At 36.3% G+C, this 25,581-nt stretch overlaps 2 protein-coding genes across 2 annotated transcripts; both read right to left on the bottom strand.

Annotated features, from left to right (window-relative positions):
• Positions 1–17,586: 17,586 nt before the first annotated feature.
• LOC139868979 (uncharacterized) lies at positions 17,587–21,978 on the bottom strand. Its single transcript, XM_071857314.1, has 4 exons — positions 21,634–21,978; positions 21,376–21,486; positions 21,143–21,257; positions 17,587–18,299 (listed from the first exon to the last, which is right to left on the bottom strand). Exons 1-4 carry the CDS (start codon positions 21,976–21,978, stop codon positions 17,587–17,589), a joined length of 1,284 nt encoding a protein of 427 aa, XP_071713415.1.
• A 153-nt stretch (positions 21,979–22,131) lies between these two features.
• LOC139868978 (uncharacterized) lies at positions 22,132–23,754 on the bottom strand. The gene is made up of 2 exons (XM_071857313.1): positions 23,525–23,754; positions 22,132–23,422 (listed from the first exon to the last, which is right to left on the bottom strand). The coding sequence occupies exons 1-2, from the start codon at positions 23,752–23,754 to the stop codon at positions 22,132–22,134; spliced, it is 1,521 nt and encodes a 506-aa protein (XP_071713414.1).
• Between the last annotated feature and the right edge of the window lie 1,827 nt (positions 23,755–25,581).

Here is a 25,581-nt window from a genome sequence, read left to right as displayed (position 1 = left end):
ACCCGGTGATATGATTATTCTGGCTAGCGACAAGCATATCTTGAAACCTCCTAAGGGTTACATTGGCATGTATACCCAATTATTTACGGAGTGTAACATTAGGGTTCCTATCTCTACTTTCTTTCTTAGCGTTTTAGATCATTTTATGGTGATGTTTCTGTTTTTCATCCTTTGGCTATGAAAAAAGTTATGGCTTTTGAGTAATGTGTAGCAGTGTAGGGCTTACGGTGGTGAGCCTTCTGTTGATCTGTTTCGTCGCTTTTTTTGCACTAGTGATACCGGTGATTGGGTTACTGTTCAAAAACGAAAGAGTAGGAGAGGTGCTCCTTCTTCTGTTTATTGCTTTGCTTCTCAATTCCCTGACGTTCGTAACTGGAAGTGTTCTTTTGTCTTTTTAAAAAAATCTTTTCTACTCCCGAAAGATTATCCCTTTGTTTCCGATCCCGCAAGGGCATTTGTTCTTACGGAATACAAAGATCTCATTCCTTTCATTTCTGAAGATGATGCTTTGTTTAGAAGGATTTGCAAACACCCCATCATTCCTTCTACTTACCCAGATGCTATACCTTTTAAGTTAGGGATGGCACCCAGATGGGAAGAGGGTACTGCCAATCCTGTGTTCTTGTATGGGGAACAGGGTATGTTTCATTTGTGTTTTTTGTTATAATTGATTACCTCTCTAACTACTTACGTTTTTCTGCTATGTTTTTTTACAGAAATGTCTTTGAGAAACGTTGTCAAAGCCCAAGGGTTGAAAGAGTATACTGTTGCTGTCCAAGCTAGATCAACTGTTGTTAAGGATGATGGATCTCCTACATGCTCTGGGTTCATGGAGATAACAAGCAAACCAAAGACTGATCATGGTGAAGTGAGTTCATCCAAGGTGATGAGTAAGGAAAAGTCGAAGCAAGTCGAAGCTCCCATTGATGTGGATACCCAAGATGACCAGCCTATTGCTTCTTTGGCGACAGGTGTTGGGGCTAGAGTGGCACAACGCTATAAAGCTAAAGGTGTGATGAAACGAATGGCGCATCCTGACATTTCTTCTGTGAAGAAGCAAAAGTTTGGTCACTTTCGAGATGAAGCGAGTGATGACATCATTGCTGCTAACCCTTTGTTTGGTATGTTTTACTTCGTTTACTACTCTGTCAGTTACTCCTTTTTGGTTATTATTTATTTCTTTGTTTGTTTCTTACAGACCTGCTTGTGTACTCTGAAGTTCCTGCTCCTGGCAATTGCTTTGATCTTATTGACAGTCTCGTTCCTGATAACTAGGGAAATTCTTTTGCTGATGACATGAAGAGTTTCCATGATGCTTTTTTTGTTATCAATTTCCAGGCTACTTCTATGGGGCATATTGCTTCCTCCCATCTGCAGAAACGCAATGCAGAGCTCGAATCTTTGAGAGAGCATCAAGTTGCCATGAGTGAGAGAGTTAAGAAGCTTGAGAAGGAGATATTGATGGCCCCTAGCTATGAGGAGGAGTTGAAAGCTGCTTGTGATGAGATAACAGGTTTGCAGAAGCAGGTGAAGGTAGGCAAGGTTCAAAAGTTGAGCATTGTTGATGAGTTGAAAGACTATAAGAAGCGCTGTGAGGAGTTGAAGTCTGATTACTCTCAAGTTGTTTCTCAGGTTATTCCTCATGCTTGTAACCAATTACTAAAGAGTGCAGATTTTGGATAACTTTTTGGTGATGTGGTATTGGCCTTAAAGGTTCGGGCCAGATGCGATTTGATGGGAGACTTGGCATCAAAGGGGGTTGTGCAGCTTGGTGATTTTACTGATTATACAGATCAGGGACAGGCGATGGTTGATGTTGCTTTTGATGAGCTCGAGCAAGCTGAATTTGATTTTGTCAAGACTATCTCTGCCAAGGTGGATGCCAAACCTGCCGATCTTTTGAAAACAAAAGCTACTGTTGTTCCTGAAGCTCACGATGATGAAGAAACTCTTGTGGAGATCCCTAAGGCTATGGGGGAATCGGGGAAAGTTGATGTTCCCGTTAATAAGTTGTTGTGTGTAATCGTTTAAAACAATTATTATCTTTTGTGAATTGGCTTTAGATGTTTGGGCTTTGTTGCCCTTTTGTTTGAACAATTGGTTATGTATCTTATAACTCTAGTTCCTTTGTTTAATTTTAGCATGCTTTACTTATATGTTTTACCATATATTTTATCCTGCATAGGTGGGTAAAAACTCTCTTCCTGCAAGATGGTTATACAGTGATCACTTTTAAGGAAAACTTGTTTCCTTACGTCGAGCATTGCCAAGCATATTTTTGCTTCGTTGCTCGGTATAATGTGGATTATAACAGGGTTACTTATATTCCGGCTGTCATTTTTCTCACATGATTCCCTATATAGGATTTAATTCTGTCAATACATTAGTTTATCAAAAGTAGTTGTAAGAAATCCATTAATTTCTGTGTAGGAAGTTTGTAGGCTTCAACTACCAACATTGCATCTTTCAACTACATGTTAATAAGGAAAAAATACAAGACATCTAATGATAAAACATTCGGAGGTTGGTTCCATTCCATGCCCTGGGTATGGGTTTGCCATCTGTTGTTTCCAATTTGTAGGAGCCTTTACCCAGCACTTGTGAGATTACATAGGGTCCTTCCCAATTTGGTTCTAATTTTCCTTCGTATTCCACCTTGCTTGCGTTGTTTAACCTTAGGACATAGTCTCCCACCTTGAAGGTCGAGGGCTTTACTCTTTTGTTGTAATAGCCTTCAATCGTTCGTTTGTACGAGGCTTCACGAATCACAGCTGCCTCTCTTCTTTCTTCGAGTAGATCCAAGTTGACTCGAAGCTTTTCTTCGTTGTTCTCGTTGTTCGCTGTTCTTTCTGTTAGCACTTGTATCTCAGCGGGAAGGACAGCTTCCGTTCCGTATGCTAGGCAGTAGGGTGTTTCTTTATTGCTTCGCTTTGGTGTTGTCCTGTGTGCCCATAGCAGCAAGGGGAGCTCATCGACCCATCTCTTTCTGCATTTTCCTAAGCGTTTCTCAATTCCCTTGATTATATCTCGGTTGGTTACTTCCACATGTCCGTTTCCTTGGGGATGATATACCGAGGTGAAGTTTTGCTGAATTTTCAATTGCTCACAGAATTTTGGGAAAATCCCTTCTGCAAACTGTTTCCCATTATCCGAGACAATTTCTTTGGGAACTCCAAACCTACATATGATGTGCTCCCAAACAAACTTTTCTACTTGCTTACCGTTGATTGCTGCCAAGGGTTTTGCTTCGGCCCACTTGGTGAAGTAATCAATTGCTACTAGTAGAAATCTTGGACTTCCAGGGGTGTCGTTGATAGGTCCAACTATATCTATCCCCCGGTCAAGCTGAGGTAACAGAGACTAGTTCTTGCTTGGGTAGTCTCGGGACATTCGAGTGAATTTTACAAGATTCACAAGCTTGTAGCACCATAGTCGCATCATGGTGCATTGAAGACCACATATCCCTTCATGCATCTCTTGGATTATAACAGTAGCTTGCTTTGTGTAGTGACCCGAACTTTTCCATATTTATATATATTAATTGAGATTGATATTTACATGACTAAATGTTTCCAACATGTTAAGCAATCAAACTTGTTAAGACTTGATTAAATGAAATAAGTTTCATATAGACAATTGATCACCCAAGTTGACCGGCGATTCACGAACGTAACAAAATTGTAAAAACTACATGTTGTGGTATATATAGACATATATATATGGTTGACATGAGATTATGATGAGTAAGTATCTCACTAAGTATATTAACAATGTGTGATATACATAAGAAATGAGATTACTAAGTTAAGAAACTCAAAATGATATATATAACGATTATCGTTATGATAACGTCTACTAAATATATATGTATCATATTAAGATATTGATACACTATATTTAACATGATAAAATGATATTTAAATATATCATTAAGTGTGTTAACAATGAACTACATATGTAAAAACAAGACTACTAACTCAAGAATGACGAAACGAGACTTATATGTAACGATTATCGTTGTAATGATATTTTAATGTATATATCATATTAAGAGATATTCATACATCATAATATCATGATAATATAATAATTTAACATCTCATTTGATATAATAAACATTGGGTTAACAACATTAATTGCGATCGTTAACTTAAAGGTTTCAAAACAACACTTACATGTAACGACTAACGAAGACTTAACGACTTCATTAGAATGTATATACATGTTGTGTTTTGATATGTACTCTTACACTTTTGAAAGACTTCAAGACACATATCAAAGTACTTCTACTTAACAAAAATGCTTACAATTACATCCTCGTTTAGTTTCATCAAAAATTCTACTCGTATGCACCCGTATTCGTACTCGTACAATACACAGCTTTTAGATGTATGTACTATTAGTATATACACTCCAATGATCAGCTCTTAGCAGCCCATGTGAGTCACCTAACACATGTGGGAACCATCATTTGGCAACTAGCATGAAATATCTCATAAAATTACAAAAATATTAGTAATCATTCATGACTTATTTACATGAAAATAAAATTACATATCCTTTATATCTAATCCATATACCAACGACCAAAAATACCTACAAACACTTTCATTCTTCAATTTTCTTCATCTAATTGATCTCTCTCAAATTCCATCTTCAAGTTCTAAGTGTTCTTTATAAATTCCATAAGTATAGTTTCATAAAAATCAAGAATACTTCCAAGTTTGCAAGTCTACTTCCAAGCTTTCTAATCCATTCCAAGTAATCATCTAAGATCAAGGAACCTTTGTTATTTACAGTAGGTTATCTTTCTAATTCAAGGTAATATTCATATTCAAACTTTGATTCAATTTCTACAACTATAACAATCTTATTTCGAGTGAAAATCTTACTTGAACTGTTTTCGTGTCATGATTCTGCTTCAAGAACTTTCAAGCCATCCAAGGATCCTTTGAAGCTAGATCCATTTTTCTCATTTCCAGTAGTTTTATCCAGAAAACTTGAGGTAGTAATGATGTTCATAACATCATTCGATTCATACATATAAAGCTATCTTATTCGAAGGTTTAAACTTGTAATCACTAGAACATAGTTTAGTTAATTCTAAACTTGTTCGCAAAAAAACGTTAATCCTTCTAACTTGACTTTTAAAATCAACTAAACACATGTTCTATATCTATATGATATGCTAACTTAATGATTTAAAACCTGAAAACACGATGAACACCATAAAATCGGATATACGCTGTCGTAGTGAAACCGGGGGCTGTTTTGGTTTGGATAATTAAAAGCTATGATAAATTTTAATTTAAAAGTTGTTCTTCTGGGAAAATGATTTTTCATATGAACATGAAACTATATCCAAAAATCTGGTTAAACTCAAAGTGAAAGTATGTTTTTCAAAATGGTCATCAAGATGTCGTTCTTTCGATGGAAATGACTACCTCTTTAGTAATTGACATGTAACTTAAATTTCCGACTATAAACCTATACTTTTTCTGTTTTGATTCTTAAATTAGGGTTCAATATGAAACCATAGCAATTTGATTCACTCAAAATGGATTTAAAATGAAGAAGTTATGGGTAAAACAAGATTGGATATTTTTGATCTTTTTAGCTACGGGAAATGTTTAACAAATCTATACAAATCATATCCTAGCTAACTTATATTATATTATACATGTATTCTAATATATTATGTAATTTTGGGATACCATAGACACGTATGCAAATGTTTTGACATATCATATCGACCCATGTATATACATTATTTGGAACAACCATAGACACTCTATATGCAGTAATGTTGGAGTTAGCTATACAGGGTTGATGTTGATTCCAAAAATATATATACTTTGAGTTGTGATCTAGCCTGAGACGTGTATACACTGGGTCGTGGATTGATTCAAGATAATATATATCGATTTATTTCTGTACATCTAACTGTGGACAACTAGTTGTAGGTTATTAACGAGGACAGCTGACTTAATACACTCAAATCTTTAAAACATAATAAAAATGGTTGTAATTATATTTTGATCATACTTTGATATATATGTACATATTTGTATAGGTTCTTAAATCGATCCGTGGCCAAGTCTTATTTCCGAGGAAGGAAATATCTGTGAAAGTGAGTTATAGTCCCACTTTTAAAATCTAATATTTTTAGGATGAGAATACATGCAGGTTTTATAAATGATTTACAAAATAGACACAAGTACGTGAAACTACATTCTATGGTTGAATTATCGAAATCGAATATGCCCCTTTTTATTAAGTCTGGTAATCTAAGAATTAGGGAACAGACACCCTAATTGACGCGAATCCTAAAGATAGATCTATTGGGCCTAACAAACCCCATCCAAAGTACCGGATGCTTTAGTACTTTGAAATTTATATCATATCTGAATGGTGTCCCGGAATGATGGGGATATTCTTATATATGCATCTAGTTAATGTCGGTTACCAGGTGTTCACCATATGAATGATTTTTATCTCTATGTATGGGATGTGTATTGAAATATGAAATCTTGTGGTGTATTGTTACGATTTGATATATATAGGTTAAACCTATAACTCACCAACATTTTTTTTGACGTTTAAAGCATGTTTATTCTCAGGTGAATACTAAGAGCTTCCGCTGTTGCATACTAAAATAAGGACAAGATTTGGAGTCCATGTTTGTATGATATTGTGTAAAAACTGCATTCAAGAAACATATGTCGATGTAATATATTTCTATTGTAAACCATTATGTAATGGTCATGTGTAAACAGTATATTTTAGATTATCATTATTTGATAATCTACGTAATGCTTTTAAAATCTTTATTGATAAAATAAAGGTTATGGTTGTTTTAAAAATGAATGCAGTCTTTGAAAAACGTCTCATATAGAGGTCAAAACCTCGCAACGAAATCAATTAATATGGAACGTTTATAATCAATATGAACGGGACATTTCAGTTGGTATCCGAGCGTTGGTCTTAGAGAACCAGAAAATTTTCATTAGTGTGTCTTATCGAGTTTGTTAGGATGCATTAGTGAGTCTGGACTTCGACCGTGTTTTCTTTAAAAATAATTGCTTAACATTTTTGTTGGAAACTATATATTATTAACATGTAAATATTATGTGATATATTAATCTCTTAACATGTTTGATGTTGTGTGATAGATGTCTACCTCTAGCACAAATCCTATTGACTCACCTAATAATAACGAAGAGTCGAATATATATTGACAAGATTCACAAGTTCCTGAAGAACCGGAAGAAGAGGAACCGGAAGAAGAAGAGGTTCCGGAGGGGGGAATAGTAGGAACCACAGAAAACCGGTCAAATAAAATAAAATTATCAACCAATGGACCAAAGTTAATAATGGTCAATGGTGTTTCCGCTAAGGAAGCAAAATATTGGGAAAATTACCAATTTTCCGATGAATCGGATCCTGATGAGGATTCCGATGATGTTATAGAAATTACCCCGACCCAATTTAATGAGGCAAAAGAAAATAATAAGGGAAAAGGCATCAAAATAGAGAAATCTGATTCCGACCCCGATGAACTTTATATGTACCGTCAACACCCGTATTTTCAATATCGTGACAATAACCCGGGAACCTCTAAACCACCAGGTTTTTCTAAACCAATGTGAAAAATGACGACTCGTATTAGAGGAACATCATATATCCCTAGAAGATTAGGAAAAAGAACCAAGTCCGAAGAAGAAGAAACCAGTGATTCAGATTAGAGGAGTGTGAGCATGTTGTGTAATAAATGTATTGTAGTGTGCTTGTACTTTTATGTTCTATGTAAAAATTGCTTGTATTGTTTGTTATTACGAATCTAATCCTTGTCTATTTTACAGTATAAAAACAAAATGGACGTTAACGGTAGACAACCGAATATTTTAGAAGACCTACCAGAGGATATGATTGAGGAAATCTTGTCTAGAGTCGGTCAGAATTTATCAGCACATTTAGTTATGGCGAAATTAACTTGTCAAACATTTGAAAGACTTTCCAGAAATGCCTTAGTTTATAAAAGGCTTTCCTTTGATAGGTGGGGTATATCACATTGGGGAGACTTTAAGTTACGCCGTGTTTTCTTTAAAGCGTTAAATGCGGGGAACTCAAATGCAATTTTACGCTACGGGTTAAGAACCTATTTTGACTCAACATATCCCAACATAGGATTTCGTGAATTAGAAAGAGCTTCTAACATGTAACACAAAGAAGCATGTTATGCTTACGGGTTAGTGATGTTCGCTTATTACCAAAGTGAGAAAAAGAACATCGGATTACAGCTTTTAAATAAAACTTTCCCACAAGTGACGGATTCAGTAGTTGGGGTGAGAAACAAAGTTTTTAGATTATTACGGGGCTGTTGGACATTACGAAACCCTCGTCCTTTTGACGACATTACAACATGCTGCCTAGCCAATGGTCATAACGGTTATTTTCCACAAGACCAAGGATGGGAAGTCGTCTTAGTAAAACCAGAATGCATGACTTGTTTCTGGACTTATGAATTACGTGTCTTTATTTCCTTTGCTGAACAACTTGCGTATTAACTAGATTTATCTTCAAAACTGTCATGTATCATAGTGTACTATATTTCATGTTATATGTAATATAGCGAAGTTGTAAATTTGAAGAATATTTGTATGTAATATATTATTATAATCAGTTTTTCATATGGAATTGTAGTAGTTGAATTGTATATTAGCTACTAAGTATGAACTTAACGGGTAGGTAGTACCCAAATTTAAACTTATAAAACGCTAATATGAAGAAAAAGCTTTTATATATGAGTTCATATTATGCTACGAGATACTATTGACTACTCTTAATATTCTGTATGATTAACTTGTTTCATTTGACCTTTTTGAAGGAAATGGCACCGACTACTCGACACACCTTGAATATGAGCGAAGAGGAATTTCGTTCCTTTCTTGCTTCAAACATAGCCGCAGTACAGGCTGCGCTACATACCAACAATAACTCTGAATCTAGCAATACAGCTAACGGTGCAAGAAATCGTGTAGGATGCTCCTACAAGGAATTCACTGCCTGCAAACCTTCAGAATTTGGTGGGACTGAAGGACCAATCGGATTGAAACGGTGGACCGAGAAAGTTGAATCGGTGTTTGCCATAAGTAAGTGTGCTGAAGGAGACAAAGTGAAGTACGCTACGCATACCTTCACAGGTATTGCGTTAACATGGTGGAATACCTATCTAGAGCAAGTGGGATAAGATGCTGCTTACGCGCTACCGTGGTCAGCATTCAAGCACTTGATGAACGAGAAGTACCGTCCCAGAGCCGAGGTCAATAAGCTCAAGTCAGAACTTAGAGGGTTACGAACACAGGGATTTGATATTACTTCGTACGAAAGATGATTCACAGAATTGTGCCTATTGTGTCCGAGAGCGTTCGAAGATGAGGAAGAGAAGATCGACGCGTTTGTGAAAGGGTTACCGGAGAGAATCCAAGAAGATATAAGTTCACACGAGCCTGCCTCCATACAAAAGGCATGTAGAATGGCTCACAAACTAGTGAACCAGATTGAGGGAAGAATTAAAGAACAGGCGGCCGAAAAGGCCAACGTGAAGCTAGTCAAAAGAAAGTGGGAGGAAAACGGTGATAAGAGTCACCAAAACAACAACAACTATCCCAACAATCGCAACATCAATCGCAACTACAACAAACGGCACAACAACAACTACAACAATCATCCCAACAACAATAACAATCACAACAACAACAACAACAATCAGAAGCAGCTATGCCAAAGGTGTGAAAAGTATCACTCGGGGTTCTGCACCAAATTTTGCAACAAGTGTAAAAGAAATGGTCATAGAGCGGCGAAGTATGAGGTCTACGGACCAGGGGTTAACAGAACGAAAGGAACAAATGGTGTCAGAACGAGTAATGGCGAAGCAAGTAGTGTCGGAGCAAGTTATACCAATGTAGTTTGTTATAAATGTGAAAAACCGGGCCACATTATTAGAAATTGCCCGAACTAGGAGAACACGAATGGACAAGGCCGCGGAAGAGTTTTCAATATTAATGCGGCAGAGGCACAGCAATACCCAGAGCTTGTTACGGGTACGTTTCTTATTGACAATAAATCTGCTTACGTTTTATTTGATTTGGGTGCGGATATAAGCTATATAAGTAGAGATTTTTGTGCTAAATTAAGTTGTCCATTGACGCCGTTGGATAGTAAATTTTTACTCGAATTAGAAAACGGTAAATTAATTTTAGCAGATTATATATGCTGGAATCGAGAAATTAAACTGGGTAGTGAAATATTTAAGATTGATTTGATACCAGTAGAGTTAGGGAGTTTTGATGTAATAGTTGGCATGGACTGGCTGAAGGAGATGAAAGCAGAGATCGTATGCTACAAAAATGCAATTCGCATTGTACGAAAAGAAGGAGAACCCTTAATGGTGTACGGAGAAAAGGGCAACACGAAGCTACATCTTATTAGTAATTTGAAGGCACAAAAACTAATAAGAAAAGGTTGCTATGCTGTTCTAGCACACGTCGAGAAAGTATAAACTGAAGAAAAGAGCATCAATGATGTTCCCGTCGCAAAAGAATTTCCCGATTTATTTCCGAAAGAATTACCGGGACTACCTCCACATCGATCTGTTGAATTTCAAATAGATCTTGTACCAGGAGCTGCACCAATAGCTCGTGCTCCTTACAGAATTGCACCCAGCGAGATGAAAGAACTGCAAAGCCAACTGCAAGAACTATTAGAACGTGGTTTCATTCGACCAAGCACATCACCATGGGGAGCTCCTGTTTTGTTTATCAAGATAAAGGATGGTACATTTAGGTTGTGTATTGACTACAGAGAGTTGAATAAACTTACCATCAAAAACCGTTATCCACTGCCGAGAATTGACAACTTATTTGATCAACTACAAGGCTCGTCGGTTTATTCAAAAATCGATTTACGTTCTGGATATCATCAAATGCGAGTAAAGGAGGATGATATTCCAAAAACTGCTTTTAGGAGGCGTTATGGTCATTACGAGTTTATGGTTATGCCATTTGGATTGACTAACGCACCAGCTATGTTCATGGACCTTATGAACCGAGTGTGTGGGCCATATCTTGACAAGTTTGTCATTGTTTTCATCGATGACATACTTATTTACTCAAAGAATGATCAAGAGCATGAAGAACATTTGAGAAAAGTGCTAGAAGTATTGAGGAAAGAAAAACTGTACGCAAAGTTTTCAAAGTGTGCATTTTGGTTGGAAGAAGTTCAATTCCTCGGTTACATAGTGAACAAAGAAGATATCCCAGGTGGACCCGGCAAAGATCGAAACCGCTGAAAAGTGGGAAACCCCAAAAACTCCGAAGTATATACGTCAATTTTTAGGATTGGCTGGTTACTACAGAAGATTCATCCAAGATTTCTCCAAAATAGCAAAACCCTTGACTGCATTAACGCATAAAGGGAAGAAATATGAATGGAAGGATGAACAAGAGAAGGCATTTCAGTTATTGAAGAAAAAGCTAACTACGGCACCTATATTTTCATTGCCTGAAGGGAATGATGATTTTGTGATTTATTGTGGCGCATCAAAGCAAGGTCTCGGTTGTGTATTAATGCAACGAACGAAGGTGATTGCTTATGCGTCTAGACAATTGAAGATTCAAGTGCAAAATTATACGACTCACGATTTGGAATTGGGTGCTGTTGTTTTTGCATTAAAGACTTGGAGGCATTATTTATATGGGGTCAAAAGTATTATATATACCGACCACAAAAGTCTCTAACATATATTTAATCAGAAGCAACTGAATATGAAACAACGCATGTGGACTGAACTGTTGAATGATTATGATTTTGAGATTCGATACCACCCGGGGAAGGCGAATGTGATAGCTGACGCTTTGAGTAGAAAGGACAGAGAATCTATACGGGTAAAAGCTATGAATATAATTATTCGTACTAACCTTACTACTCAAATAAAGGAGGTGCAACAGGGGGTTGTAAAAGAAGGAAAGTTGAAGAATGAGATACCCAAAGGATCAGAGAAACATCTTAATATTCGGGAAGACAGAACCTGATATAGGGCTGATAGAATTTGGGTACCAAGGTCTGGAGATGTGAGAGAAATGGTACTTAAGGAAGCACATAAAACCAGATATTCAATACATCCCGGAGCGGGGAAGATGTATAAAGATCTCAAGAAACACTTTTGGTGGCCGGGTATGAAAGCCGATATTGCTAAATATGTAGGAGAATGTTTGACGTGTTCTAAGGTCAAAGCTGAACATCAGAAACCATCAGGTCTACTACAACAACCTGAAATCTCGGAATGGAAATGGAAAAATATTACCATGGATTTCATTACTAAATTGCCAAGGACTGCAAGTGGTTATGATACTATTTGGGTAATAGTTGATCGTCTCACCAAGTCAGCACACTTCCTGCCAATGAGAGAAGATGACAAAATTGAGAAGTTGGCGCGATTGTATTTGAAGGAGGTTATCTCCAGACATGGAATACCCGTCTCTATTATCTCTAGACGTTGCAACAAGCATTGGGGACTCGTCTAGACATGAGTACTGCCTATCATCCACAAACTAATGGGCAGAGCAAAAGGACGATACAAATGCTTGAAGACATACTACGAGCATGTGTTATTGATTTCGGAAAAAGTTGGGATCGACACCTACCGTTAGCAGAATTTTCCTACAACAACAGTTATCATTCTAGTATTGAGATGGCGCCGTTTGAGGAACTTTATTGTAGAAAGTGCAGGTCTCCGATTTGTTGGAATGAAGTGAGGGATAGACAGATTACGGGTCCGGAGATAATACAAGAAACTACCGAGAAAATCATCCAAATTCAACAACGATTGAAAACCGCCCAGAGTCGACAAAAGAGCTACGCAGACAGTAAAAGAAAAGATATAGAGTTTGAAATTGGAGAAATGGCCATGCTTAAGGTTTCACCTTGGAAAGGCGTTGTTCGATTTGGTAAACGGGGGAAACTAAATCCAAGGTACATTGGACCATTCAAGATTATAGATCGTGTCGGACCAGTAGCTTACCAACTGGAGCTACCTCATCAACTCGCGGCTGTACATAACACTTTCCACGTCTCGAATTTGAAAAAATGTTTTGCTAAAGAAGATCTCACTATTCCTTTGGACGAAATCCAAATCAATGAAAAACTTCAATTCATTGAAGAACCCGTCGAAATAATGGATCGTGAGGTTAAGAGACATAAGCAAAACAAGACACCGATTGTTAAGGTTCGATGGAATGCTCGTAGAGGACCCGAGATCACCTGGGAGCGTGAAGATCAGATGAAGAAGAAATACCCGCATCTATTTCCAGAAGATTCGTCAACACCTTCAACAGCTTAAAATTTCGGGACGAAATTTATTTAACGGGTAGGTACTGTAGTGACCCGAACTTTTCCATGTTTATATATATTAATTGAGATTGATATTTACATGACTAAATGTTTCCAACATGTTAAGCAATCAAACTTGTTAATACTTGATTAAATGAAATAAGTTTCATATAGACAATTGATCACCCAAGTGGACCGGCGATTCACGAACGTTACAAAATTGTAAAAACTACATGTTGTGGTATATATAGACATATATATATGGTTGACATGAGAATATGATGAGTAAGTATCTCACTAAGTATATTAACAATGTGTGATATACATAAGAAATGAGATTACTAAGTTAAGAAACTCGAAATGATATATATAACGATTATCGTTATGATAACGTCTACTAAATATATATGTATCATATTAAGATATTGATACACTATATTTAACATGATAAAATGATATTTAAATATATCATTAAGTGTGTTAACAATGAACTACATATGTAAAAACAAGACTACTAACTCAAGAATTACGAAACGAGACTTATATGTAACGATTATCGTTGTAACGATATTTTAATGTATATATCATATTAAAAGATATTCATACATCATAATATCATGATAATATAATAATTTAACATCTCATTTGATATAATAAACATTGGGTTAACAACATTAATTGCGATCGTTAACTTAAAGGTTTCAAAACAACACTTACATGTAACGACTAACGAAGACTTAACGACTTCATTAGAATGTATATACAATTGTGTTTTGATATGTATTCTTACACTTTTGAAAGACTTCAATACACATATCAAAGTACTTCTAATTAACAAAAATGCTTACAATTACATCCTCGTTCAGTTTCATCAACAATTCTACTCGTATGCACCCGTATTCATACTCGTACAATACACAGCTTTTAGATGTATGTACTATTGATATATACACTCTAATGATCAGCTCTTAGTAGCCCATGTGAGTCACCTAACACATGTGGGAACCATCATTTGGCAAATAGCATGAAATATCTCATAAAATTACAAAAATATTAGTAATCATTCATGACTTATTTACATGAAAACAAAATTACATATCCTTTATATCTAATCCATATACCAACGACCAAAAACACCTACAAACACTTTCATTCTTCAATTTTCTTCATCTAATTGATCTCTCTCAAGTTCCATATTCAAGTTCTAAGTGTTCTTCATAAATTCCATAAGTATAGTTTCATAAAAATCAAGAATACTTCCAAGTTTGCAAGTCTACTTCCAAGCTTTCTAATCCATTCCAAGTAATCATCTAAGATCAAGGAACCTTTGTTATTTACAATAGGTTATCTTTCTAATTCAAGGTAATATTCATATTCAAACTTTGATTCAATTTCTACAACTATAACAATCTTATTTCGAGTGAAAATCTTACTTGAACTGTTTTCGTGTCATGATTCTGCTTCAAGAACTTTCAAGCCATCCAAGGATCCTTTGAAGCTAGATCCATTTTTCTCATTTACAGTATTTTTATCCAGAAAACTTGAGGTAGTAATGATGTTCATAACATCATTCGATTCATACATATAAAGCTATCTTATTCGAAGGTTTAAACTTGTAATCACTAGAACATAGTTTAGTTAATTCTAAACTTGTTCGCAAAAAAAAGTTAATCCTTCTAACTTAACTTTTAAAATCAACTAAACACATGTTCTATATCTATATGATATGCTAACTTAATGATTTAAAACCTGAAAACACGATGAACACCATAAAATCGGATATACGCCGTCGTAGTGAAACCGGGGGCTGTTTTGGTTTGGATAATTAAAAACTATGATAAACTTTGATTTAAAAGTTGTTCTTCTGGGAAAATGATTTTTCATATGAATATGAAACTATATCCAAAAATCTTGGTTAAACTCAAAGTGAAAGTATGTTTTTCAAAATGGTCATCAAGATGTCGTTCTTTCGACGGAAATGACTACCTCTTTAGTAATTGACATGTAACTTAAATTTCCGACTATAAACCTGTGACGACCCGGAAATTTCCGACTAAATTTAAACTTTATCTTTATATTATTCTGACACGATAAGCAATGTTTGTTAAGTTAAATCTCAAGAATTTTAAACTATGTTTATACATTCATTTAAACCTCGACCAAATTACAATGATTCACGAACCATTAAATGAACATATATGAATATGTATGTATATGTGTATATGTTATAAATTGAAAATGTCAACAAAGTATTTAAACGTATAATGCTTTATATGAACGTATTTGTTTCAATATGATTATCGACGAAAAAAAATATATTAAATGATTGAATTATCAGAAACATTGAATTATGATTACAAGTCTCTGTTGAGAGGTCCACTATGATTTGAGAAAATCTATTCCTCTTAACGATATTCGGAATAATTTGTAAAGCTATTTATAAATAAAAATAAAAAGTGTCATTTACGAAAGTTAGACAAAAGCTAGTGGAGAATTGGTTTCCATAATATTCTATTAATCTATTTTCAAACATACAAAAACGTTTTCAGTTTAAAAAGAACTTTATTATTAAAACGTATATAACTTTTATAAATATCTAGAATCACTTTTGACAACTCATTACTTAACCAGTATAATAAATATAACGATATTTATATTTTATTTCATTAAATATATATAACGATTTAAATTAATATTATATATATTTATACGCATATTATACATACATAGTTTTTCTGTTTGGATTCTTAAATTAGAGTTAAATATGAAACCATAGCAATTTGATTCACTCAAAACGGATTTAAAATGAAGAAGTTATGGGTAAAACAAGATTGGATATTTTTGATCCTTTTAGTTACGGGAAATGTTTAACAAATCTATACAAATCATATCCTAGCTAACTTATATTGTATTATACATGTATTCTAATATATTATGTAATCTTGGCATACCATAGACACGTATGCAAGTGTTTTGACATATCATATCGACCCATGTATATATATTATTTGGAACAACCATAGACACTCTATATGCAGTAATGTTGGAGTTAGCTATACAGGGTTGAGGTTGATTCCAAAAATATATATACTTTGAGTTGTGATCTAGCCTGAGACGTGTATACACTGGGTCGTGGATTGATTTAAGATAATATATATTGATTTATTTCTGTACATCTAACTGTGGACAACTAGTTGTAGGTTATTAACGAGGACAGCTGACTTAATACACTCAAATCTTTAAAACCTAATAAAAATGATTGTAATTATATTTTGATCATACTTTGATATATATGTACATATTTGTATAGGTTCGTGAATCGATCCGTGGCCAAGTCTTATTTTCGAGGAAGGAAATATCTGTGAAAGTGAGTTATAGTCCCACTTTTAAAATCTAATATTTTTGGGATGAGAATACATGCAGGTTTTATAAATGATTTACAAAATAGACACAAGTAAGTGAAACTACATTCTATGGTTGAATTATCGAAATCGAATATGCCCCTTTTTATTAAGTCTGGTAATCTAAGAATTAGGGAACAGACACCCTAATTGACGCGAATCCTAAAGATAGATCTATTGGGCCTAACAAACCCCATCTAAAGTACCGGATGCTTTAGTACTTCGAAATTTATATAATATCCGAAGGGTGTCCCGGAATGATGGAGATATTCTTATATATGCATCTTGTTAATGTCGGTTACCAGGTGTTCACCATATGAATAATTTTTATCTCTATGTATGGGATGTGTATTGAAATATGAAATCTTGTGGTGTATTGTTACGATTTGATATATATAGGTTAAACCTATAACTCACCAACATTTTTGTTGACGTTTAAAGCATGTTTATTCTCAGGTGAATACTAAGAGCTTTCGCTGTTGCATACTAAAATAAGGACAAGATTTGGAGTCCATGTTTGTATGATATTGTGTAAAAACTGCATTCAAGAAACATATGTCGATGTAATATATTTCTATTGTAAACCATTATGTAATGGTCATGTGTAAACAGTATATTTTAGATTATCATTATTTGATAATCTACGTAATGCTTTTAAAACCTTTATTGATAAAATAAAGGTTATGGTTGTTTTAAAAATGAATGCAGTCTTTGAAAAACGTCTCATATAGAGGTCAAAACCTCGCAACGAAATCAATTAATATGGAACGTTTATAATCAATATGAACGGGACATTTCACTTTGGCCCTACACATTGAAGCCATGGAGTGAGGAAGGATCTTCTGTATAGTGCTCCATTCATCATTTTGTAGGAGGGTGCCTTTATCATTATCTTCCTTGCTTCGTTTTTATCCTCTGGTAATTTTCCTGTTTCAAGATATACTTGCAATGGAGTCATCCATGTTACTTCATCTTCTTGTATGATGTCATTGAATTCTTCCTCTAGGATCGATTTCTTTTCTAGCACTTCCACCAAGACTTCATTTGCAAGATGTTCAAATGTCAACGAAGCGAGTTTGCTCAGTGCATCTGCCATCTTATTTTGACTTTGTCGGACATGTTCGATGTCAAAACTTTTGAAGCTTTCGATCAGTTCCTTCGCTTTTATCGAGTACTGTTGGATGGTGGGTTGCCTTGCTTCAAAAGTGCCCATGACTTGGTTAGCCACTAGTTGTGAGTCGACGAAAGCACGAAGGTGGAGGATCTTTAATTCCTTCACCATTCGCAGTCCCGCAAGTAGCGCTTCGTACTCAGCTTCGTTATTAGTTGTTGCGAATTCGAATCGGAGTGCGTAAGTAAACTCTTTTCCTTCGAGGTTTACTAACATCAGACCAGCACCCGATCCATCAGAACTTGACGCACCATCGGTGTACAACTTCCACTCTTCATTTTCAATCCTCGGGGTGATGACTTGAGTGGAGTTCTTTGCATCTTCTTCATCGGTGCTATCTGTGATGACCCAGAAATTTCGACTAAATTTAAACTTAATCTTTGTATGATTAACATTTCCGACACGATAAGCAAAGTCTGTAAAACTGAATCTCAAAATTTTTGAATTACTTTTATATATTTAAATACCCTTCGGTTGTTTTCGACGATTCGCGAACAATTATATGTAAATAGATACATATATACTATAACATGAAAAGGTAACAATGTATTAATTGTTTGATACCGTACATTAAACTTATTGGTTTAAATATCTATTTGAATGTATATGATAAGTTGAAATATTTATTATTAAAATTTATTTACAAATAACTTCCAATGTGTATTTAAAAACTGATTTATGTATATTAAAAAGATATATACATATATATAATAAACGATAGTAACATTCGTTTATTGATTCAATTGATATTTAGATAAGTTAACTAAAGCGTTTAAGATGAACCAGTTAAACACTAATTTGTTACAGTGTTTTCAAATTGCCACATTACTCAAAATGCTACAGTGTTTTCGAAAATCACTATTTGCTACAGTGAAATTGACTTTGCTACAGTGAATTGCTACAGTAAAAATTGACCTTTGCTACAGTAACTTTGCTACAGTGGTATATTTTATGGATGATTTAAGACTATATTTTGACAAAGGTACGATTCACGAAACGTAAAGTACAAGTTTTCTCAGCGTACGAAAGGGCGTTCGAAAAACCAGAACCGGGACATAAGTCGAGTGACAACGTACGACTTACCGGAACAAAAATTACAAGTCAACTATGCACGTGAATTTAATATAATATATAATTAATTAATTTAAATTATATATATTATATTTATATTTATTTTATATTATGTCGACAAGCTAGGAGCCAAAACAATGTGAGCTGTCCCTGGTCCTCATGCGAGTCGCATGGCCAGAAGGCCATTTCCATGCGAGTCGCATGACTCCAGATTCCAGGCCAGGTACTATAAATTCAGGTGTTTTGCTCGAATGAAAAATCAAACACACATACACAAATATATATTACTCCGTATAATATTTATTATTATTATTATTATTATTATTATTATTATTAAGATTATTATTAATCTTATTAATCTTATTATTAGTATTATTATTTTTGCGATACAAAAATAATAATGTACATAAAATATTACGACGGAGTACTGTCCAAGTAATTTTCAAAACGAGTTTCCGAGCGAGCTAGAGCTAAGGAAAATATGGGTTATTGCCAAGGAGGTTATGGGTAATGTTCGGGGGTATTTTTGTGAATCAAACCTCGTGTTTATTATCTCCGATGCGTCTACATGCTTTCCTACAATATTGTATATCAATATTAAACAGTGAGTTCATTTGATTCCCTTTTACTCTTTACATTTTTGGGACTGAGAATACATGCGCTGTTTTATAAAATGAATACAAAAACTAAAACTGATTTGAGTGAGTTTCATTTGATCCCTTTTTACATATATTTTTGGGCTGAGAATACATGCAAATGCTTTATTAACCGATATACAATATTTATATGCGTGAGTTTCATTGCTCCCTTTTTAATTGCTTTTGCAATCTATATTTTTGGGCTGAGAATACATGCACTTTATTTTAAACGCAATGGATACAAGTACATACTAAATTCTACACTGAGTTTAAACCGAAAATCCCTTAGCTTTGGTAACTAGTAACTGCCGGTTATAAGAACTGGTGGGCGCGAGTAGTTATATATGGATCCATAGGGCTTGATATCCCCGTCCGAGCTAGAGCACTAGCCTTTTAACGGACGTATGCTATTTGAGAAGCGTACACGTTGGTTTGCGTGTATTATTAAGATGATTATACAAAGGGTACAAATTATATATACGTTAAAGTTTAGTTACCAGGGTGCTCAATTTCGTAGAATATTTTGATAAACGTTTCTGGATGAAACAACTGAAATCTTGTGATCCACTTTTATATAATCTATTGATAAACATTTCTGGATGAAACAACTGAAATCTTGTGATCCACTTTTATATAATCTTTTGATAAACGTTTCTGGATGAAACAACTGAAATCTTGTGATCCACTTTTATATAATCTATTGATAAACATTTCTGGATGAAACAACTAAAATCTTGTGATCCACTTTTATATACAGATTATACGAAACACTAAAACTATGAACTCACCAACCTTTGTGTTGACACTTGTTAGCATGTTTATTCTCAGGTTTCCTAGAAGTCTTCCGCTGTTTGCTTAGATGTTAGACAAGCTATGTGCATGGAGTCTTGCATGACATATTTTTCAAGGAAACGTTGCATTCACCAAATCATCACCATGTATCTTATTTTGACTGCATTGTCAATGGAAGTATTGTTGTAAACTATTATTTATGGTGATTGTCTATATGTAGAAATCATTAGATGTCGAAAACCTTTGATTTAAATATTCATTTATGGTGTGCCTTTTCAAAAGAATGCAATGTTTACAAAACGTATCATAGAGGTCAAATACCTCGCAATGAAATCAATGAATGACGTGTTCGTCCATATGGATTTGGACCGATCGTCACACTATCCGTTTCGGCGATGAAGTCTGCCAGAACTTGTCCTTTAATTGTGTGCCTGACTCTGAACTCAATGTCATGTTCACCTATCTCAATGGCCCATTTGGCCATTCTTCCCAATTTTTCAGGTTTGAGAGCACCTGCCTGATTGGTTTGTTGGTAAGCACCACTATCTGATGTTCTTGGAAGTATCTTCTGAGTTTCCTAGCTGTGTGGACGAGCGCTAAGGTGAGCTTCTCAAGTTCTGGGTAATTGAGCTCTACTCCTTGAAGTACTCGGCTAACGAAGTATATTGGTACTTGCATACTTTCGCGCTCGGTGACCAAGAATGAGCTAATGCACTCTTTCGAAGCAGCCAAGTATATAAAGAGCATTTCTCCTTCTTCTAGTGAAGTCAGGGTAGGGAGCTTGGCGATATATTCCTTCATTTCAACAAATGCCTTCTCAGCCTCTTCGTTCCAGACAATTTTCTTCTTTCCCAAGCACCCTTTCAAAATTCTGAAGAAAGGTAGCTACTTTTCTGCTCCCCTTGATACGAACCTGCTGAATGATGCCAATTTCCCATTCAAACTCTGCATGTCTTTTATGGTTGCTGGGGTTTGGAGTTGCTTGAGCCTGTCTACCTTTTCTGGATTTGCTTGGATTCCCTTTCTGGTGATATAGTACCCAAGAAATTTCCCTTCCTCAACTCCGAAGGAACATTTCTTTGGGGTTTAGTTTCATGTTTATTGCCCGAAGCTTCTCGAAGGTTTCTTGGATGTCTTCTATTAAGTTCTCTTCGTTTCGGATTTTGATTACCATGTCATCCACGTTGCCTTCCAGATTTCTCCCTAATTGGTTATGAAAGGCTTTGTCAACAAGCCTTTGATAAGTTGCTCCTGCATTTTTTAGCCCGAAGGGCATCTTTTGGTAGCAATAAATCCCTCTGCTAGTGAAGAAGGACGTTTTTTCTTCATCCTCCTTGGCCATTTTAATCTGGTGATACCCTTTGTAAGCATCCAAGAAACTTTTGTATTGATATCCGTTGAGGGATTTGACTTTCCAATCGATTTCAGGTAAGGGATAACAATCTTTGGGGCATGCTTTGATGATGTTTGTGAAATCAACGCACATTCTCCACCCTCCGTCTAACTTTTTTACCATCACAGGGTTAGCGACTCACGAAGGATATTTAGCTTCGCGAATTATTCCTTCCTATAGTAGACCCTCTACTCCCTTACAGGCTGCTTCGTCCCTTTCAGGTGCTAGGTTTCTTTTTTTCTGATGTACCGGTTCGAGGTGCTTATGCTCATTGAGTCAATGTTCTGTCACAAAGGGTGACCCTTGTACATTGATGGTTTGTGGTATCCCGGTCATATCACTGTTCTCCCATGCAAATACATCCACATTGGCTTGCAATAGCTTCCGAAGCTTTTGCTTGGTGGATGTTGGTAAATTCTTCCCTATGCTGATCTCTTGATCCGGAAACATCGAATTCACTGATATCTTTTCTACTTGGGGATCTTCCTCCGATGCCTCTAAGATGCACTCAGTTGGCTCTTTCATCGTTTCTTTTATAGCCAAGATTACCTTATCCTTGTCATACTGTGAGGTGAGGGTTCCAATACCTTCGTGAGTATCAAACTTAACCATTTGATGCACTATCGAGACAATTATGCCCATCTTTTTCATAGCCACTCTCCTAAGCAAAATGTTGTGCGGGAAATTTGCTTGGACTACCACGAAATCAATGGTTTCGGTTCTTGTTAATGGTGGATCACCTATTGTGAAGTCAAGATCAATTTCCCCAATTGGCCAACATCTTTCTCCGGAGAATCCCACTAAAGGTACCCTAGGGGCACCTAATCGTGCTCTGATTGTGGGACTTAACCGATCGAAGCAATGCTCGTACATTACATCACAAGCGCTTCCGCTGTCGAGATATATCCTTCGGACTTCCTTGCCAAATATTTTTCCATTGATGGTGACTGGTAGGTCCGAAGGACATATTGTATCAAGGGCTGGAAACGATACTTCACTCCATTCCCTGATAATTCGACCCCTATCTCTTTTCTTATAAGGTTGGTGTGAATCTATTGCCAAGATTGCATTTTCTGCTTCCTGCCTCGTGTCTTCTGTTCTTTTTTCCTGTACCTTTTCTTTCTTTGGTTCTCGGATCCCTTTTATGAGATGGGACAGTTTTCCCGATTTAACAGCTTCCTCGATGGCTTTTTTGAGGTTGAAGCATTCATCTGTTTCGTGACCAAAATCATTGTGGAAGTCACAAAACTTGGTCATGTCCCTGTTCCTTCCTCTGTTGGACATTTTTCCCGGAGCTTTGAACTTATGGGCTGCTTTCTCTGTTGCTAGGATTTCCTTGGGGGTTTTTATCAATGCCCCCAAGATCCCAGCTCCGGTTTCCATTTGGTAAGGGTGGAATCTCCTTTTGTCCTCTTTCCTACCATGTCTGTCATCCCTTCTTTCTGACTTCTCTTTTCGCTTATTTACGGGTGCGTCATCTAGGACGAAGTTACCTGCTGTTTCTTTTGCATCTAACCATATGTATGCTTTTTCTAGCAAAGCTTTGTAGGTGCTCGGTAGGTCTCGACTAAGATGTTCAATGAGAGGTCTGACCCTAGATCCATATAGCAACCCGGATATCCTCTGTGATTTTGGTAGGTTTGGGATATGTTAGGTTTCATTGGTATACCTGGTAAGGAAGGCCCTAGAACCTTCGCTATCTTTCTGCTTTATTCCATGGGCGGCCACATGGTTCTTTTTGTATCGCTTTTGTTGGCTAAACATAGACCTGAATTGCCGTTTCAGGTCATCGAAGCTAGCTACAGAGTCTTTTGGTAAGGAGTCAAACCAGACCCTTGCAACTCCCTTTAACATGTAAGAAAATGCGTGACATGCTACGGGTATGTCCCATTTGGCCATTCGTGCTGCACCTTCGAATATATTAAGGAAATCATCCGGGTCATCTTTTCCTTCGTAATAAATTAGGTGTGCGGGAATTTTCATTCCATCGGGGAATGCACAATGTTGGATGTAGGGCACAAACGGGGATTTTTGGTTTACCCAGAAGTTGTTACTGGTCGCAATCGAGGGTAGTATCTGGTGACCTTGGGCGCAACGCATCCCCCCTGGTTAGGAGGGTATATCCAGGTGGTTGTCATTTGTTGTGGTCGGTGATTCCAATTTTGGAAGTAAGCGTGATTGGTCACTGGTTGCACTGAGGTGTTTGGTAGGTTGCTTACACAGGTTGTTTCTACACATGGTATGTTAGGAGTGACATAAGGGTTTCCTTGGGACCATACATATTGGTTTGGTTGCCCCATGCTACCCAGCTCGGGTGAGGCGGAGGTATATGCATGTTTGGTGCTTGGGATGCTATGGACACGGTCGGAACTGGTACATTGCAGGTATAGAGGGGTGTCGTAGGTATGGTTAGGGTTACCTGAGATATATTTGTGGTTTCCCTTGTCTGAGTCGTAGTGGCTGTTGACGAGTTTGCCGGCAAACTTCGAGGCTGCGGGTTTTGGTTTGGAGGTTCCATTTCCAGCTCCTCGTCATATTCTTCGCTTTCGTATATTAGCACTCTTCTACTCTGCAAGATCCCCGTGTCCCGTAAACTCCTTATGACCGATCTGATGTGATCGTAATTATTTAAGACGAAGGCCTTATCTATCAACAGAGGTGGTTCTGCGGACTGCGAACCATGATAGTTCGTTGAGACAAATGCAGCAGGAGTGGCTGGTGACCTGGTCAAGGTCCCCACAGTTGAGAACTCCAGCTGTGCTGATTATGTGGTTTGTGGGTTTCTGGGTGGTGTGAAACCCGGAGGTATGTGACTGGAGTCCGCCATGACGTCGGTTCTTGCTCAACAAGATGAATAAGATGCGAGTCCCACGGATGGCGCCAATTGTTTGTACAATAACCGGCGATTAGTATTTAAATGGGGATATACAAGTCACTGAGATTGGAGATTGAGTGGTTATAGTTTTAGTTTTGTTCGCTGGCGATTCCCCGAAGGTAACAATCAGCTGATTGTTTTACGCCACCAAAGCAAATGATATAACATGATGTGTTATTATGTGTGTATGTGTGTTGAATGTGGAATGTATCCTGCATTCTAATCTATTTATAAGTGGGATGAACCGGCTTCCTATATCAGCTTGCTAGTTCTCAATGGTTTTGGAATACTAGTTGACCTTTCCTTTTTGGTAAACCTGCAGAGGAAAGTGAGCTTGTCTCTTTCCTTTGTTGTACAGGCGTGCAGCCGAGCTAGGAATAGTTTTGCTAGCTTGACTTTGTAATTGACTGAGGTTTTATGGGCTCTAAGATCACTATTCTTGCTCTGATTTCAGGACCTCGTTCATTGTAGCTCAAAGTTTCCTTCGTGTCATATATTGTGGCCAAATCCTTTGAAGTAAACTGCGAAGCTGGTAAACGGACCGGAGGTGGGGTACACTATCAGGCTTATTTTTATTTTTACTATATAAGTGTTTAGTTTTTGATTATTTTCTTCCCCAGCGACTTTATTCAACAATATCGTAAAGAGTTTAAAGTCTCAATCTAATATCTCCGGAGTACCTTCTATATAATGCTTTCTTTATAATTTTTTTTTTTTTTTAAAGACAAACCTACAAAGTATACACGAAATCACGAATATTTACATCGCACTACTTCTAATGCTTTCTTTATAATATAAGCAACTAATTTGATATGATACTCCGTAGTGTATATATATATGATGATTTAAAT

This window comes from Rutidosis leptorrhynchoides, chromosome 9, assembly GCF_046630445.1.
Source record: "Rutidosis leptorrhynchoides isolate AG116_Rl617_1_P2 chromosome 9, CSIRO_AGI_Rlap_v1, whole genome shotgun sequence".
Lineage (NCBI taxonomy): Eukaryota > Viridiplantae > Streptophyta > Magnoliopsida > Asterales > Asteraceae > Rutidosis > Rutidosis leptorrhynchoides.
Note: the sequence above shows the minus strand (reverse complement) of the source record. Positions and strands in the feature narration are given on the sequence as shown.

Excerpts from the sequence above, each read along its gene's own strand:
- LOC139868979 (XM_071857314.1), bottom strand. The coding sequence starts at position 21,978 with ATGGTAAAAAAGTTAGACGGAGGGTGGAGAATGTGCGTTGATTTCACA. Across the intron at positions 21,258-21,375 it reads AAATTGGCATCATTCAGCAG|GAATATATCGCCAAGCTCCC; the intron begins GTTCGTATCAAG and ends GTTGAAATGAAG. Across the intron at positions 18,300-21,142 it reads CTTGGTCACCGAGCGCGAAA|ATAGCACCGATGAAGAAGAT; the intron begins GTATGCAAGTAC and ends GGGTCATCACAG.
- LOC139868978 (XM_071857313.1), bottom strand. The coding sequence starts at position 23,754 with ATGGCCAAATGGGACATACCCGTAGCATGTCACGCATTTTCTTACATG. Across the intron at positions 23,423-23,524 it reads TCTAGGGCCTTCCTTACCAG|TCGAGACCTACCGAGCACCT; the intron begins GTATACCAATGA and ends TGAACATCTTAG.